We start from the raw sequence: 16,008 nt of genomic DNA, 5'->3' as shown, positions 1-16,008 counted from the left end.
CAGGAAGTCCAGAGGACACTCATGTAGCGTGCACTTTGGCACGTGCGCAAGAAAACCGGCACTGCCCACATTCAAAATGGTAGAAGAACGAATTGTTTTGGGTGCCCGTTGGAATTTTCCGACCCTCAACCCGATTCAGAAATGCAAAACAAACTTGACTTTTGTGTGTGTGTGTGTGTAAGCTCTCAGTCGTACAGGAGTAGTCCATCGATGAAAAGGTTTCTTCGGCCGTCATCTGTACAAATTTGAAGGTGTCGGACGTTTCGCTTCTTATCCAAGAGGCTTCGTCAGCTAACTAATTCTTTTTGCTGGTAGTTTTAGCCCAATATATATATATATATATATATATATATATATATATATATATATATATATATATATATATATATATATATATATATATCCATCCCTATGGTGGGGTGAGGTTTTAATTTGGATCGTTCTTCCAACAGACTTCTTAGGCAACATAAGCTTAGTTATGCTGATGAGGTGATGCCAGTGCAAATGGGGCAATGAGGCCAGTTGTAGACCCCATAATCAGGCAGGACAACAGAAGTAATCAGTCAGGACAATAGAAGTAATCAGTGTAGCCTCAGGGAATAGTCCTCTGCTCCCCCTAACCTGACAGCAGGGACCTATCATAGCAGACTCCGGCACCGCCATGTCTGGACAGTAAGGATATATATATATATATATATATATATATATATATATATATATATATATATATATATATATATATATATATATATATATATATATATATATACGTTTTAAGACGTTACGTTTTAAGACTCGCGCTGAATATTCCGGAAGTCTTGTTTTTGAGTTGGTGACGTCACTGAAGGAACGCCCCTGACTGAAAAAAGGACACATTGTAGCAGTCCTTCCATCACGTCAATGGATTTGGCTGTACTTTGCTGTGAAAACGTCATGTAGGACCAAAAAAGAGGCAGAAGAGGGCGACAAAGCTCCATGTAAGGAATTAATCAGCCTGTGGAAACGGGTTGATTAATTCCTTACACGGAGCTTTGTCGCCATTTTCTGCCTCTTTTTGGGTGCGACATCCCCCCCGATGCCTCAAAATGACACGGAAGAACTTCTTTAATCGATTGCAAACATGTATGCTTTCCTCTTCAGAACAATTTGAATCATATTCATAACTGGGTGAGTAACAAGAAAGCATATTCTCCGAATCTGAAGCCATTGTTTTGATTTTTCAGCAATGCAAGACGTCTTGGCGTGACGTCACGAACTGGGGGCGGGACTTTCTGAAACTGGCCACTTCCGGGTTCATTTTTTTTTGCAGATTTTGGACACTTTAAGTCATTTTTATTGGTGTTTTGCATTTGACTAAAAATATCATACTGCGTGTTTTGGGTGTTTTAGATGCTATAAAACGTTTTTCTGATGTCAGTTCGGGAACAAAAAAAGGGATGTCGGTTGTCCTTTAAATATTTCATGTCCCGCAATATAATGTGTGTATTGAACGCAATGCAAGCGTCACGGTTTTTTTTTTTTTTTGGGGGGGGGCATTTGACGTCAAGACCTGGTGGACCGGACGCCGAGCGACCAAGCCAATTCAGATGACATACTGTATCTCCCATCCTGCCCTTCTGCATTTCAGCATGGAGGTGCATCCCTACCCCCCCCCCACCGCAAGCTCTCCCCCTCACTCCCCCGGGGCCCTTCTCCTTTCATCCCCACGCCAAGAGCAATAAGCATCTCCGTGGTAACGGCTGGTCATGTGACCTGCACCTGTTCCTCTGGCTGGTTGCCACACGCCGAAGCCATCTGGCCACACACTCCAGGCACACGCGTGCACTTCTCAACTTGGCTGCTTCTCGACCCCCCCCCCCCCACCGAGACTTCCTCAGACATCACCAATCGCATTTGATCTTCCGCTAAAATGGATTTTGCTCTTGGGTTCACGCTTAAAATCGCTAGCTTGGAGTCACAAATGGTTGTTGGCTAATCAGAAGAAAGCATTTTCCAGGTTAAAAAAAACAAACATTTTTTTGGTAAACAATCAAACAAAAAACGGTAAACTGGAAAAAAAATAATCATAAAATCAATGAAATGGTTTTTTTAGCATCTTTGTTTTGCTGCCCCTTGTTCCTTGCCGCCGTATGGCTGAACCGCCGATTGGCAGTGAGCCTCAAATCAAATCATTAGCTTTCGGCTCACTCACCACCTCACCCGGCCGGGGTCCGCCAACAGAAGGATGATTTTGTATTTTGATTTTGGTTTTATTTTATGCTATTTATTAGCTTTTTAGCTCATTCACAAATTGATTCTTTTTTTTGTCTCCATCTGTACAATGAGTGAGTCCACCACGCGATCCGGAATCGAACTCGCGACTTCTGCACTGTGAAGCGCAAGCGTGCTAACCACTTGCCCACCAAGCCGCACCCATTCATTCATTTATTCATGCATTCCTTCTTTCATTTATTTGTTCATTCGTTCATTTATTTATTTGTTTAGTTATTCATTCATTCATTTATGTATTCGTTTATTTAGTCGTTTATTCTCATTCATTCATTTAGTCAGTCATTTATTTATTCATTTAGCAAATTATTCATTCATTCATTCATTTATGTATTCGTTTATTTAGTCATTTATTTAGTCGTTTATTCTCATTCATTCATTTATTCAGTCATTTATTTATTCATTTAGCAAATTATTCATCTATTCATGTATTTATCTATTCATTTGTTCATTCATTTATTCATGCATTCCTTCTTTCATTTATTTGTTCATTCGTTCATTTATTTATTTGTTTAGTTATTCATTCATTCATTCATTCATTCATTCATTTATGTATTCGTATATTTAGTCATTTATTTAGTCGTTTATTCTCATTCATTCATTTATTCAGTCATTTATTTATTCATTTAGCAAATTATTCATTCATTCATTTATGTATTCGTTTATTTAGTCATTTATTTAGTCGTTTATTCTCATTCATTCATTTATTCAGTCATTTATTTATTCATTTAGCAAATTATTCATTCATTCATTTATGTATTCGTTTATTTAGTCATTTATTTAGTCGTTTATTCTCATTCATTCATTTATTCAGTCATTTATTTATTCATTTAGCAAATTATTCATCTATTCATGTATTCATCTATTCATTTGTTCATTCATTTATTCGTTGATTCATGTATTTATGTATTCATTTATGCATTCATGTATTCATTTATTCCCGTATTCATTTATTTATCCTTGAGAGTTTTAAATGGCGCTTATAAATGATTATTATTAATTTCTTTATTCATTTATTTATGCATTCATTGATGCGTTCATGTATTCATTCATTTATTTTTTTTCTTCATTTATTTATTCATGTAGTCATTTTTTTGTTCATTTATTCATTCATTCATCCATTTATTGATCTATCCATCTATTTATTTAGATCTAATTGAACGCATTCACTGACATTCACAAATGTATTCAGGAATTGAAAAAAATGACAGAGAGCACCATTGACGAAATCGTTGTTTTTTTTCTTCCATGCTTGGGTGCGATAAAGCACTGGTCAGACCTCTGGCAGTGTTTTTTTTTTTTCGCCCTTCCACAAGGGGGCAGCTTTCCACTTTTGTCCATGTTAGCGCTTTGTTCCAGGTTTAGCTGTTGTTAAAGCGCTATATAAATCAATTTGTATAGTATTTTGGACAGCCACCCCCATTTCAAGCTCATATAACTCCAGACCCATATAACTTAGGAATTAACTTGTTTTTTTTTTCTGCTGAAAGAAGAGAATCTAAGGTTTTTAACTCTGCATTGAATGTTTATGTCGTCCTAAAACTCAATATTCTATGGGCCCTAGAATTCAAGTGACGCCGACAAAAACCCTGGCGCTGGAGTGCACACACTTTTGCACATCGTCTGGCAGCGAATGAGTTAATATGCCGAGCAATGAGTGGCGTAAACATGGCTGACCATCTAAATGCGTCAAGCCACCATTTTCCTTTGCAAATTAAGGGGGAGGAGGATGAAGGCCTGCCCGGAATTGTAGTCAAATGTGGGGCCGGACATTGGACATATTGGGAGGGGTGAACTGCCAACACAATCCTTAGCGTGTGCACACGCATGTACACGTTTGCACACGCATGTACACGCACAGAGAGAGGGAAGGGCGTGGCAGCTAAGCGCTAGGTTATTTATAGTTGCACTTCCTGAGACAAGTAGACAGAGTGGCGGTGCGAGCAAAACGGGATGGAAAGAGAAGGTCAAAGGAGCAAAAGCGAGCTGACTTGGCAAAGGAAAACACGGCATTGTCTGACGCTTTGCAGGAAACGACTTAGAAGAAGACGCCATTGACATTTTCAGAGTAAAAAAAAAAAAATCATAATATTAGTTGGACAAGTGACGTTATTGTGATTTATTTGAATTGGGTCATTGTCACTACCTGTAGCTCGCTAACTAGCTGGCTATCTAGCTACCTAGCTATCTATTTAGCTAGCTTTCCATCTATTTGAGTGACTTCCGGGTTGAGTGAATGCTGGCGCGTGTGGCTGCCGCTGCTCAACCTAGCTATCTGACTATATAGCTAGCTACCTGGCTACCTATTTGCTATCTGGCTAGTTACCTAGCTAGCTATCGATTTGCTATCTATTATCTGTCTAGCTGGCTATATATTAGCTATCTAGCTAGCTATTTGGCTAGCTATCTAGCTATTTGCTATATATTAGCTAGATTTCTATGTATTTCAGTTACTTCCGGGTTGAGTGAATGCAGTGAATGTGGCTGCCGCTGCTCACCCACAGAAAAACTTATCCTGTGACTGTAAAGTGACTGAGTTTTGAAAAGCGCTTAGAAATGAAATGTCTTTACATTATCTAATTATTTGCTATCTATTAGCTACCTGGCTAGCTAGCGATCTATTTAGCTGGATGTATAGTTGGCTAGCTATCTGTCTATTAGCTAGCAAGCTTTCTATCTATTTGAGTTACTTCTGGGTTGAGTGAATGCTGGCGCGTGTGGCTGCCACTACTCACCCACAAAAGAACGTATCCTGTGACTGAAAAGTGACCTTGAGAGTTTTGAAAGGTGCTTAGAAAATTAAATGTATTATTATTATTATTTGCTATCTATTAGCTATCTGGCTGGCTGGCTATCTAGCTAGCTAGCTATCTGTCTATTAGCCATCTATTGGCTATCTATTAGCTAGCAAGCTTTCTAGTGTGCTTATAAATGAAATGTATGATTATTATGGTTACGGTTTCCTCTGGGACCCAACATGAATTTGGGGAAGCCATTAGAATATTTACATGGGTTTTCTGCGGGTGTTGCCGTTTCCTCCTAATTCCCAAAAACCTTCCAACCTTTAAAAAAAACAATGAAACATGATATGATATTGAGCGAAGACACTCTCCAAAATAGAAGTGTGGCAACATAAAGAAAAAAAAAGAGAAAAGGTGGTCAGCAAAAGAGCTGAAACAAAAGAACAATACTCGGGCTGGCGTTGGTGCACCATTTTAGAGGAGCTGTTGAGTGGCCGGCAGCCATTATTATGCTAAATTAACCTGGGGGCTGCTGGCCGCCACTCAAAATGGAGGAAAGCCTGAAAACAGATAAGAGCGACTTTACCAACACACACACACACACACACACATTCCTGTTTCAATGGTTTTGTGAGGTCCGTGTAACTCCAGATAAGGAGTAAGGACCACCGTTGCTGATAAATTTAGAGAAGAAGAACTTGTGTTACATATGAACACTAAAATGTCAGCCCATTTCCCACTTCAACTTCTTTAAAAACAAAGCAACAAAAAGTGGACTTGAAACTGAAATAACAGCAAGAGTGAGGACTCTGAATGGGTACAATCAAAGTCCTCACCGCTGTTGTGAATTTGGTTAACATATCGTTTTACTTTTGTGGTATGAATTTTTTCCTCTCATTAACCACGCACACACACACACATAAACACACACACAGTGAGTAAAAAGTGTGTGTGTCCAAGTGAAATGAAAATACACACCCAAAAAAAAAATCATTTTGGGTGAATTTGTGAGGACCTCTATGAAACTTTAACAGATGCATATATAGACCCTCTTGAAGCCTTAAGCAGGAAAAACTTGTGAGGACCGGCTAAAAGGTCCTCACTTGTCAAAAATGTCCTCACTACGTATGGTATACAACAGGGGTGTCAAAGTCATTTTTTGCCGCGGGCCACATTGTAGTTATGGTTTCCTCTCGAGGGCCGTTATGAATTTGGGGAACCCCATTAGAATGTTTAAATCCCTTCAAATATTACATATAGAGCACACAGCAAATTAATGAATAAATCGTTTTCAAATCTGAAGTCAAGAATAATGACTTTTCTTGTGGTTGACATCCAAAAATATGACATTTTGGCTCAGATTTTAGCAATCGTCGTGGAATTTAACAAGTTTAATTTGCTTTCGCGGGCCGAAAAAAATTGATGTGGCGGGCCGGATTTGGCCCGCGGGCCTTGACTTTGACACATGTGGTATAAAATGTTATTGGTCCTCACAAGACTAGTCATACAAACACGCACACACACAAGCTCAACCCCCCCCCCCCCCCCATTTCCTCTGCCCACACTGATTTTGTGGCTATGGAGTGATCAGCCGCATGGCCTTCATTATCATTAGACGCCATTTTCTGCCACAAAGAGAGAAGAGGGGTGGTGGTGGGGGGGGGGGGGGTCCCTCCCCCAATGCACATACAAAAAAAAAAAAAAAAAAAAAAACGCCTGCCCCTTCATCGCCTCGGTAGCAACCAACCCCGCCCCCATTTCGTCAACAGTGGCCGTTGCATGTATTCGCATTAGGGACACGCCCCCCCCACCCCCCACATTGACCCTCGCCTGCAGCTTTGACCCCTCCTCCTTCTTTCTCAGGATAAATGGCGGCCGTAAGAGGGCATAAAAAAAAAAGGGGGAGTGAAACTGAAGGCTAAGAAAAAAAAGAAAAAAAAAATGGAGGCTACCTTGACATTCCTCCGTCCAATAACAACGTTGACGCCTTTGTAATGATTTTAACATGCAAATATTGTCAACTCTTGCACGTGTTTTCTGACGCAAAAAAAAAAAAAAACACAAAAAAAAAAACGTTACCGCGTGAAAACGCCGGACGGGATGTGCGTGTGTCAGATGACTCACGTTTATCTCTGAAAAATTTAAATAAATAAGCAAAAATCATCAACGACAACAGCATTCCCTTAAAGGTTGACTCATTGCCCTCCTGAGATGCGCTCGAAAGTAAAGTACAGGGAACATCCAACTTACGACCAACTCGACTTACGACCAACTCGACTTACGACCATGACTTCCAGACCCTATTTTAAAAATTGGAATCCAACGCAGATATCTAAACAGCTTCTTCCCCCGCCGCCATTAACTTTCTGTTTAAACAGTAAGCCAAGTATAAGTGTATAGTGCCTATTTGCAATTTTTTTAAGATGATACTAGTGCAGCGTGATCTACAAGAGACGCATTCCTTGCGTGTTCTACATACTTGTCACAATTCGCACGCAAAACATGGCAATCTGTCAATCAAAATTACTATCATGACAAAAATGCATAATATGAGACAATATGTCCTTCCCGGTTTGTTGACACCATGTTGCTTCACATGAGCTATCTAGCTATCGAGCTTGCTATCTGGCTGGCTATCTATTTGCTAGTTGGCTAGATCTCGAGCTGGCTATCTATTAGTTATTTATTAGCTTGCTAATCTCACTATCTAGCTGGCTACCTTGCCACATAATTATTTGATATCTATTCGCTAACTAGCTATCTATCTGGCTACCTAACTAGCTATCTATATGATATCTATCTAGCTAGCTATCCATTATTTATCTATTCGCTAGCTTATCCCGCCATCTAGCTGACTACCTTGCTACATATCTATTTGATATCTATTTGCTAACTAGCTAGCTAGCTGGCTACCTAACTAGCTATCTATACGCTATCTATCTATCTGGATAGCTAGCTATTAGTTATCTATTAGCCATCTTATCCCACTATCTATCTAGCTGGCTACCTTGGGACATATCTATTTGATATCTATTTGCTAACTAGCTATTTAGCTGGCTACCTAACTAGCTATCTATATGCTATTAGCCATCTAGCTATCTATTACTTATGTATTTGCTGGGTTATCTAGCTGGCTATCTCGCTACATATCTATTTGATATCTATTTGCTAACTAGCTAGCAGGATGGTTACCGAACTAGATATCTATTTTCTATCTATATGCTATCTATTAGATATCTGTCTAGCTAGTTTTTATTGGATAGCTTATCTCGCTATCTAGCTGGCTATTTTGCTACATATCTCTTTGATATCTATTTGCTAACTAGCTATCTATTTGCTATTGTTATTTCCAGGTAGAGTGAACGCTGGCACGAATGGCTGCCGCTGCTCACCCGCAAAAAAAAAAAAAAAAAAAAAAAAAAAAAAAAAAAAAGTTCCTACCTGGACTTTTTGGGCACCTTGGCCTTGGGTGTGGAGTTCTTGACTTTCTTCTCCTTGGGTTCTTTGGGAGTCTTGGGGGTCTTGGGCGTTTTCGGCATTTTGGGGGCCTTGGGCTCCTTGGCCTCAGTTCCCTCAGCCTTATTATCCTTTGGTTTCTTTTTCCGTTTTTTCTTCTCGGGCGCCGGCGCGGAAGTTCCGTCTGCGCTTCCTGGGCCGGCGGAACCCTGCTCGCACCCTGTTGAGGAAAGTCCTGACTTGATGTCCTCCTGGACTTTTGCGGCGCTGTTTTTTCGTTGCTCTTCTCCATCTTCGACTTTAGTTTTCTTCTTCTTCTTCTTTTTTGGCTTGGTCTCCTGGTCGTTGGGCCGCTGCGTGCCGACGACGGCTTGTCTGGCGTCGCCGGTGCTGCTGGTCACTCGATCGGGAAGCACCACGGAGGCATCGGAAGACGGCTCCAATGAGGAATGCTGAAAGGACCAAAGACAAATAGGACGCTTCATTTTATACGTCGTCCTCCAAAATGAACAAAGGCAAAAAGAATAAAAATTAAAATGCTACATTGAACTTGGGCCTCCCGCAAATCAAACCCATTTGAACATAATCAGCCAATTCAACCCGCATAATTCCCACACGTAAATGGAAACAAATTTGTATATGAGGGACAAAATGGTTTCCTTTCAGGGGAAGTTATCAATTTGGGGAAAAGATTAGAATGTTTCATACCCTCGGTCGCTAGCCAGCTCGGTCACTAAGCTAGCCAGCTCGGTCGCTAGCTAGACAGCTCGGTCGCTAGCTAGGTAGCTCGGTCGCTAACTTGCCAGCTCGGTCGCTCGCTAGCCAGATCTGTCGCTAGCTCGCCAGCTCTGTCGCTAGCTCGCCAGCACGGTCGCTAACTCGCCAACTCGGTCGCTAACTCGCCAGCTCGGTCGCTAGCACGGCAGTTCGGTCGCTAGCACACCAGCTCGGTCGCTTGCTAGCTAGTCGGACACTCGCTAGTCGGTCACTCGCTAGCTAGGTCGCTAGCACGCCAGCTTGGTCGCTTGCTAGCTAGCTCGGTCGCTTGCTAGCTAGTCGGTTGCTAGTCGGTCACTCGCTAGCTAGCTCGCTAGCTAGCCACCTCATCATTTAATTCAGCCCGCGGAAGCAAATCAAACTTGTGACATTCCATGCTCATCTATCAAGCTACGTAGCTAGCTAGCTATCTAGCGACCAAGCTACCTAGCTATCCAACGACCGAGCTACCCATGTTCTAAGGCAGTGGTCCGCAACTTGGCTTCAGATGGGTACACAAGAATGAATTAAGTATTTCTGTTGTATTTATGAAATGAGTTGAACTTGTCTTTTATTTTGAAATGACCAGATTCGTCTCTCTTTTACGTCACCTCATTTACCAGCAAAATTTAACCCAGCTAGCTAAAGTTTTCATATCCAAAAATGTTCCATATTCACGCTTGTCATTTTCACCCCGACAGGTAAAAAAAAAAAAAACAATCAAGCGTCGACCGGTCCCGCAGTTAGAAAACTGTTCTTACAGGAATAACCAGAAACAAAATGGCTGCTCAAAACTATTAACCCCCAAATTTGATGATCAAAAACTGTTCTTTACAAAAAAAATAATAATAATAATAAAGAACCAACGGTTATTTTGAGCCTTGACTCGTGAAGTCACATGACTTCCTCTTCCTCCCGGGTGCTATAAATGTTCCTACCCCGCAACATTCTATCTAAGCTTGGTAAACAAACTGGCTGACAGACACCGATGCAATTTCAATCGGCTCTCGGTACGCCGCCGTTGCCGCCGTTATTGCCCCAATATCTGCTTTCTGTGAAAGGAAACTGGTTACCAGCTGTTGAGAGCCACTCCAGCTGCCCCCCCACTCCCCTCTTCTTCCACTCCTTTCTTTCTTTCTTCCTCCAGCTGCTCGGAGTCCCAGTAGCAGATGGCGAAATCAGGCATCATGACACGAATAAATTATCTCCATACTTCAAAAAGTCACGGGGTGCGGGCGGCCATTTTAGCTCCCGTGTGAGAAAAATATTATAATAATTATAAAAGCAACACAGTGTCTGAAATTTAGCAAGTGGTTCCTATGGAAGGTGGGGGATGCTAGTCCACTAGCATCAGGCGCAAGCTAATGCACAAAGACATGTCACACCCAAGCACCGCAAGGTCACACGACACACTAAACACGGCGCGCCAACACCTGCCGACAGACGTCGATAGAGCCAACGAGGCAAAATGGGGGTGAGAAGGATGAGCGAGGGGACAACAGAAATAGACAACGGAATGGAAATCATCATAATAATAATAATAATAATACATTCCATTTATAAGCGTCTTTCAAAACTAGCTCGGTTGCTCACTAGCTAGTCGGTCACTAGCTCGCCAGCTCAGTCGCTAGCTCGGTCGCTTGCTCACCAGCTCAGTCGATAGCTAGCTAGCTCGGTCGCCAGCTTCATAGCTTGTTCGATGGCTAGCTAGCTCGGTCGCTCACTAGCTAGCTCGGTCGCTAGCTAGCTCAGTCGCTAGCTAGCTCGGTCGCAAGCTAGCCACCTCATCATTTTATTCAGACCGCCAAAGCAAATCAAACTTGTGACATTCAATGCTCATCTAACGAGCTAGCTAGTTAGCTCGGTCGCTAGTTGAATAAAATGATGAGATTACGAATAGTAAGAGAAATTACTAATACTAATAATAATACATTCCATTTATAAGCGCCTTTCAAAACTCTCAAGGACTCTTTATAGTCATAGGATAAGAACAAAAATGTTCTTCTGCGGGTATGCAGCGGCAGCCAGAACACACACACATACAGTAAAGTCTCGTTATATCGATATTCAAGGGAGTCCGAAAAAATATCGATATAACCGGGACTATCGATATATCCGACCCTGTTTGCATGTAATTTTCTCCGTGCGTGCAAAGAAATAGTATCGATATAACCGGGACTATCGATATATCCGATATCGATATAACGAGACTTTACTGTATTTAACTCAGAATTCCAATTTTTAGCTCAAAATTCCGACTTTAACCTCACAATTCTGAGTTTTAACTCCGAATTTCGACTTTAATCTCAGAACTGATTTTAATCTCAGAATTCCGACTATTAACTCAGAATTCTGATTTTTAACTCAAAAATCTGATTTTTAACTCAAAATTCCTTTTTTAACCACACAATTCTGAGTATTAACTCCAAATTCCGACTTTAATCTCAGAATTCTTACTATTAACTCAGAATTTTGACTATTAACTCAGAAATCCGATTTTTAACTTGAATTCTGAGTATTAACTCGGAATTCCGACTTGAATCTCAGAAATCCGACTTGAATCAGAGAACTCTGAGTTTAATCTCAGAATTCTGATGTCTAACTCAGAAATCTGATTTAATTTACAATTCCGACTTTATCGTCACAATTGAGTATTAACTCAGAATTCCGATGTCTAATTTTGAATTCTGATTTAACTCAGAATTCTGACTTTAATCTAAGAATTGACTTTAATCTCAGAATTCTGACTTTAATCTCAGAATTCCGATGTCTAATTTTGAATTCTGATTTAACTCAGAATTCTGACTTTAATCGAAGAATTGACTTGAATCTCTGAATTCTGATTTTAATCTAAGAATTGAATTTAACCTCAGAATTCTGATTTTAATCTCAGAATTCCAACTTTAATCTCAGAATTCCGATGTCTAATTTTGAATTCTTATTTAACTCAGAATTCTGACTGTAATCGAAGAATTGACTTTAATCTTTGAATTTTGATTTTAATCTAAAAACCTATTTTAATCTCAGAATTCTGACTTTAATCTCAGAATTCCGACTTTAATCTCAGAATTCCAACTTTAATCTCATAATTCCGATGTCTAATTTTGAATTCTGATTTAACTCAGAATTCTGACTGTAATTGAAAAATTGACTTTAATCTTTGAATTTAGACTTTAATCTCAGAATTCCAACTCTAATCTCAGAATTCCGATTTTTAACTCTGTTCTGACTATTCAGCTTCAATAGCAGTACAAAGCCGCATTTCCAAGCTGAGAGTGACATTTATTTGCATAGAGAGCTTCTCTTCTTTCAAACAGATGAACGTTGACATCGATCCAGCCAACTGGAACCAAACTCAAATATTTGCACCAATGTGTTGAATTGCGCTACGGGGCCTTCACTCCACATTGCCGACGGGTTTATTTTTAAACCGGTCGGTTTATTTCGCTAAAAGACGTCTCTTGTTTTATTTTTTTTTTCTTAAAAAAGGACATTGGAGAGGCATTTCCTCGATGCCGCAGTCCATGAGCGAGCGGGTGGGGGAGGTGTGAGATAGGCATGTTATATGTCAACTGGAGTGCGGCACGCAACAGCGCGTGCTGTAGCGAGGAGAAGAAAAAAAAAAAGGTCATGGCAGAGTACGCCGCCGCCAGAGCTGCGACCTTGAGCAGCTGACGAAAGCACGTGCGTTTTTGTGTGGGTGTGTATCGATACAGTCCGTGTGTGTTATAACTATGATGATGGAATAGAGACGAATCGTAATCGCAAATGGCCGAACGGGCTGCCATGTTTGTTGTGTGGGTCGGCGATCTCCGGCCAAGCTAGCTTTTAGGTCACGAGAGCTTGATAAATCAAATGCGACGACTTAAAGGACAACCGACACCATTTCTTTTGTTTCCTAACTGACATCAGAAAAACGTTTCAAAAATAGCCAAAACACACAGGCTGATATTTTTTTTTGTCAAATGCAAAACGGCAATAAAAATGACTTAAAGTGTCCCAAAAACTGCCACAAAATGAGCTCGAAAACTAAGCAAATTCAGAAAGTCCCGCCCCCTTGTTCGTGACGTCACGCCAGGATACTCCTTCACAAACTGCCTTGCTCCAGAATCAAAACAATGGCTTCATAGACTTCAGATTCGGGAAAAAAAAAGTTGCTTTCTTCTTACTCATCCAGTTATGAATATGATTCAAATAGTTCTGAAGAGGAAAGCATACATGTTTGACATCCATTAAAAAAACTCCTTCCATACCAATTCAAGCCGTCTGGACTCCAATCTAGTGCCCAGAAAATGCACAAAATGGCGCCCAAGCTCTGTTGGAAATGGGCCGATTTGTCTGCTGGGAATTTGTGTCAACTAGTATCAAAAAGTAGTCGTGGTGCAACACACAACGATTCACCATCGCGTTATTGATGTTTTTTCCTTCTCCATCAACACAAAATTTGCAGTTCAAACGAAGTACCCAAAATGCATTGTGTGTCGCTTTCTCGGTCAGGGGCGTTCCTTCAGTGACGTCACGTACGGACTCGTCACCAACTCAAAAACAAGACTTCCGGAATATTCAACGACAGTCTTAAAACATAAAATAATAGCTCTCTGCTCAGTCCAAGTGATTTGACAAATTATGGACACAACTTGTCGGAGGCGTCGGTTGTCCTTTAAATGTCAACCGCAAAACAGGTCAAAAAGGCGAGGAGGGAGGGGGGTGGGGGATGGGAAGCAAGGTGACGGAGAATGCAGAGGGGAAGCGGATTGGATCTGGGAATGCCAGACTACAGGGGCGCCATTGTGCCAGAACGGCTGAGTGGAGAGAAAGGAGGCTTTGAGCGACTAAACAAGCTAACGGAACAACGGCGCGCAAACGGGCAAGCGGCAAACAGTGCGCAAATCAACACCAGAAAATGTGGATGTTAGCAGTCAACACGTCGCTATCGACGCTGCGGTCGTCGTTGCGTTTGACTCCAGTCCTTGAGAGCCCCTTTGGAGCCTATCACGGATTTGTTAGCATTCTTGTGCAAAGCTAATACAGTGATACCTCATCCTACAAACTTACAATACAGTGATACCTCAGTTTACGAACTTAATTGGTTCCCAGAAAGTGTGTTTTAGGCGAAAAGTGTGTTTTCCAAACATTAATTTCCCATAAGAAACCATTACAAATGAGAATAATCCGTTCCCATGTCCCCATAAAACATTTTTTTGCCAGATAAGCCTTAAAACTACACAAAATAAAGCTATATATTAAAATAAAAATTCTTATTTTATGTATAATAAATGTGCTATTGTATTGCAATAGAATACATAAATTGTACCGTATAATAAAGTCGTTTTATTTCCCTTTGTGATGGTCGTTGATGTCGTCGCCTCTTAATGATATCCGAGTGAAGTTGCCGTGCTTACTGGACGATAATACCCTCACTCACACTGTCCCCTGCTAGCTGCTTTTCTTTAATCCAAATCAACAGAAGTTTTTCAACCTCTTCTATTGCCCGAGACCGTTGCTTCGACAACACAGAAACACCCTTCGCCACATGCAGCAATGGTCGATCTAGCGTACTGCTACTGGGAGGCTAAGTCACACAAACGCACACCTCGTTCGTATAATAATAATAATAACAACAACAACAATAACAACAACAACAATAATAATAATAAATTGAATGTATACACGCCTTTCAATTTCTCGATCTTTTTCAGTCCTAAAAAAGAAAAAGTATCCACTTGATAACAAACCACGTCTGCACTGAATGTTCTTCCGCGGAAAACTAGTCCGTCAGCCATTCTGACGCTTTGTGTGTTTCCCGAAAACTAGTTCGTATGCCAAATTATATTCTCGCACATTTAATGTTCGTAAGGCGAAAAGTTTGTTAGCTAAAGCGTTCGTAAGCCGAGATAGCACTGGAGTTGGTATCAGATGCGAACATGGAAAACCGGCTCTTGAGGACCGGACTTGGGTACAGAGTTCGGATGCCATCTCCAGAGGTCTTTCTCCCCCCTCCTCCCCCTCCCTACATCCTTCCTCTTAAGAGGCGGCCATGTTCTTTTTTTTTCCCCTCTCATTCTGAAACTATCTCTATGAACATCTGGCCACACAACAATGATGAAAAGAAATAAATAAGAGTGGGAAAAGAGACCCGCAGAGAGAGCGGAAAGAGAGGAGACAGGGGGGAGGAGGGGGAGACAGGAAGGGAGGTTTCCTCTAAAGAGGCAGGGGTGAAGTGGGAGGAGCAATTACGCTGGTGGCGCCGAGACGCGTGTGCGCTGCCTTGTGGGTGGAGATATATATATATATATATATATATATATACACACACACACACATATATACACACACATATATACATATATACACACACACATATATATACATATACATACATATATATACATACACATACATATATGTATGTGTATATATATACACACAGTAAAGTCTCGTTATATCGATATTCTCAGGAGTCCGAAAAAATATCGATATAACCGGACTATCGATATATCCGATCTTGCGGCATGTAAATTTTCTCCTTGCGTTCATAAATAGTATCGTAATAAGCAGTACTATCGATATAACCGATATCGATATAACGAGACTTTACTGTATATGTACATATATATATATATATATATATATATATATATATATATATATATATATATATATATATACACACACACACACACATGTATATATTCATATACGCGCACACATATACACACACACATATATATATATATATATATACACACACACACACACACACACACACACACACACACACACACAT

The 16,008-nt window shown here is 40.7% G+C and overlaps 1 protein-coding gene across 3 annotated transcripts in view; it reads right to left on the bottom strand.

The window, feature by feature from the left end:
• Nucleotides 1-16,008, bottom strand: part of chd7 (chromodomain helicase DNA binding protein 7) — a 79,860-nt gene that overhangs the window by 48,480 nt on the left and 15,372 nt on the right. For all 3 annotated transcript variants that reach the window (XM_089007863.1, XM_089007864.1, XM_089007865.1), the window contains exon 4: nucleotides 8,451-8,917. In XM_089007863.1, coding sequence (XP_088863989.1) covers nucleotides 8,451-8,917 — 467 coding nt within the window. The remainder of the gene's footprint in view (nucleotides 1-8,450; nucleotides 8,918-16,008) is intronic.

This window comes from Hippocampus bargibanti, linkage group LG11 (assembly GCF_051943395.1).
Source record: "Hippocampus bargibanti isolate YZ-2025 linkage group LG11, ASM5194339v1, whole genome shotgun sequence".
Classification (NCBI taxonomy): domain Eukaryota; kingdom Metazoa; phylum Chordata; class Actinopteri; order Syngnathiformes; family Syngnathidae; genus Hippocampus; species Hippocampus bargibanti.
The sequence above is the reverse complement of the archived record's forward strand: the minus strand, read 5'-3'. Positions and strand labels throughout refer to the sequence as shown.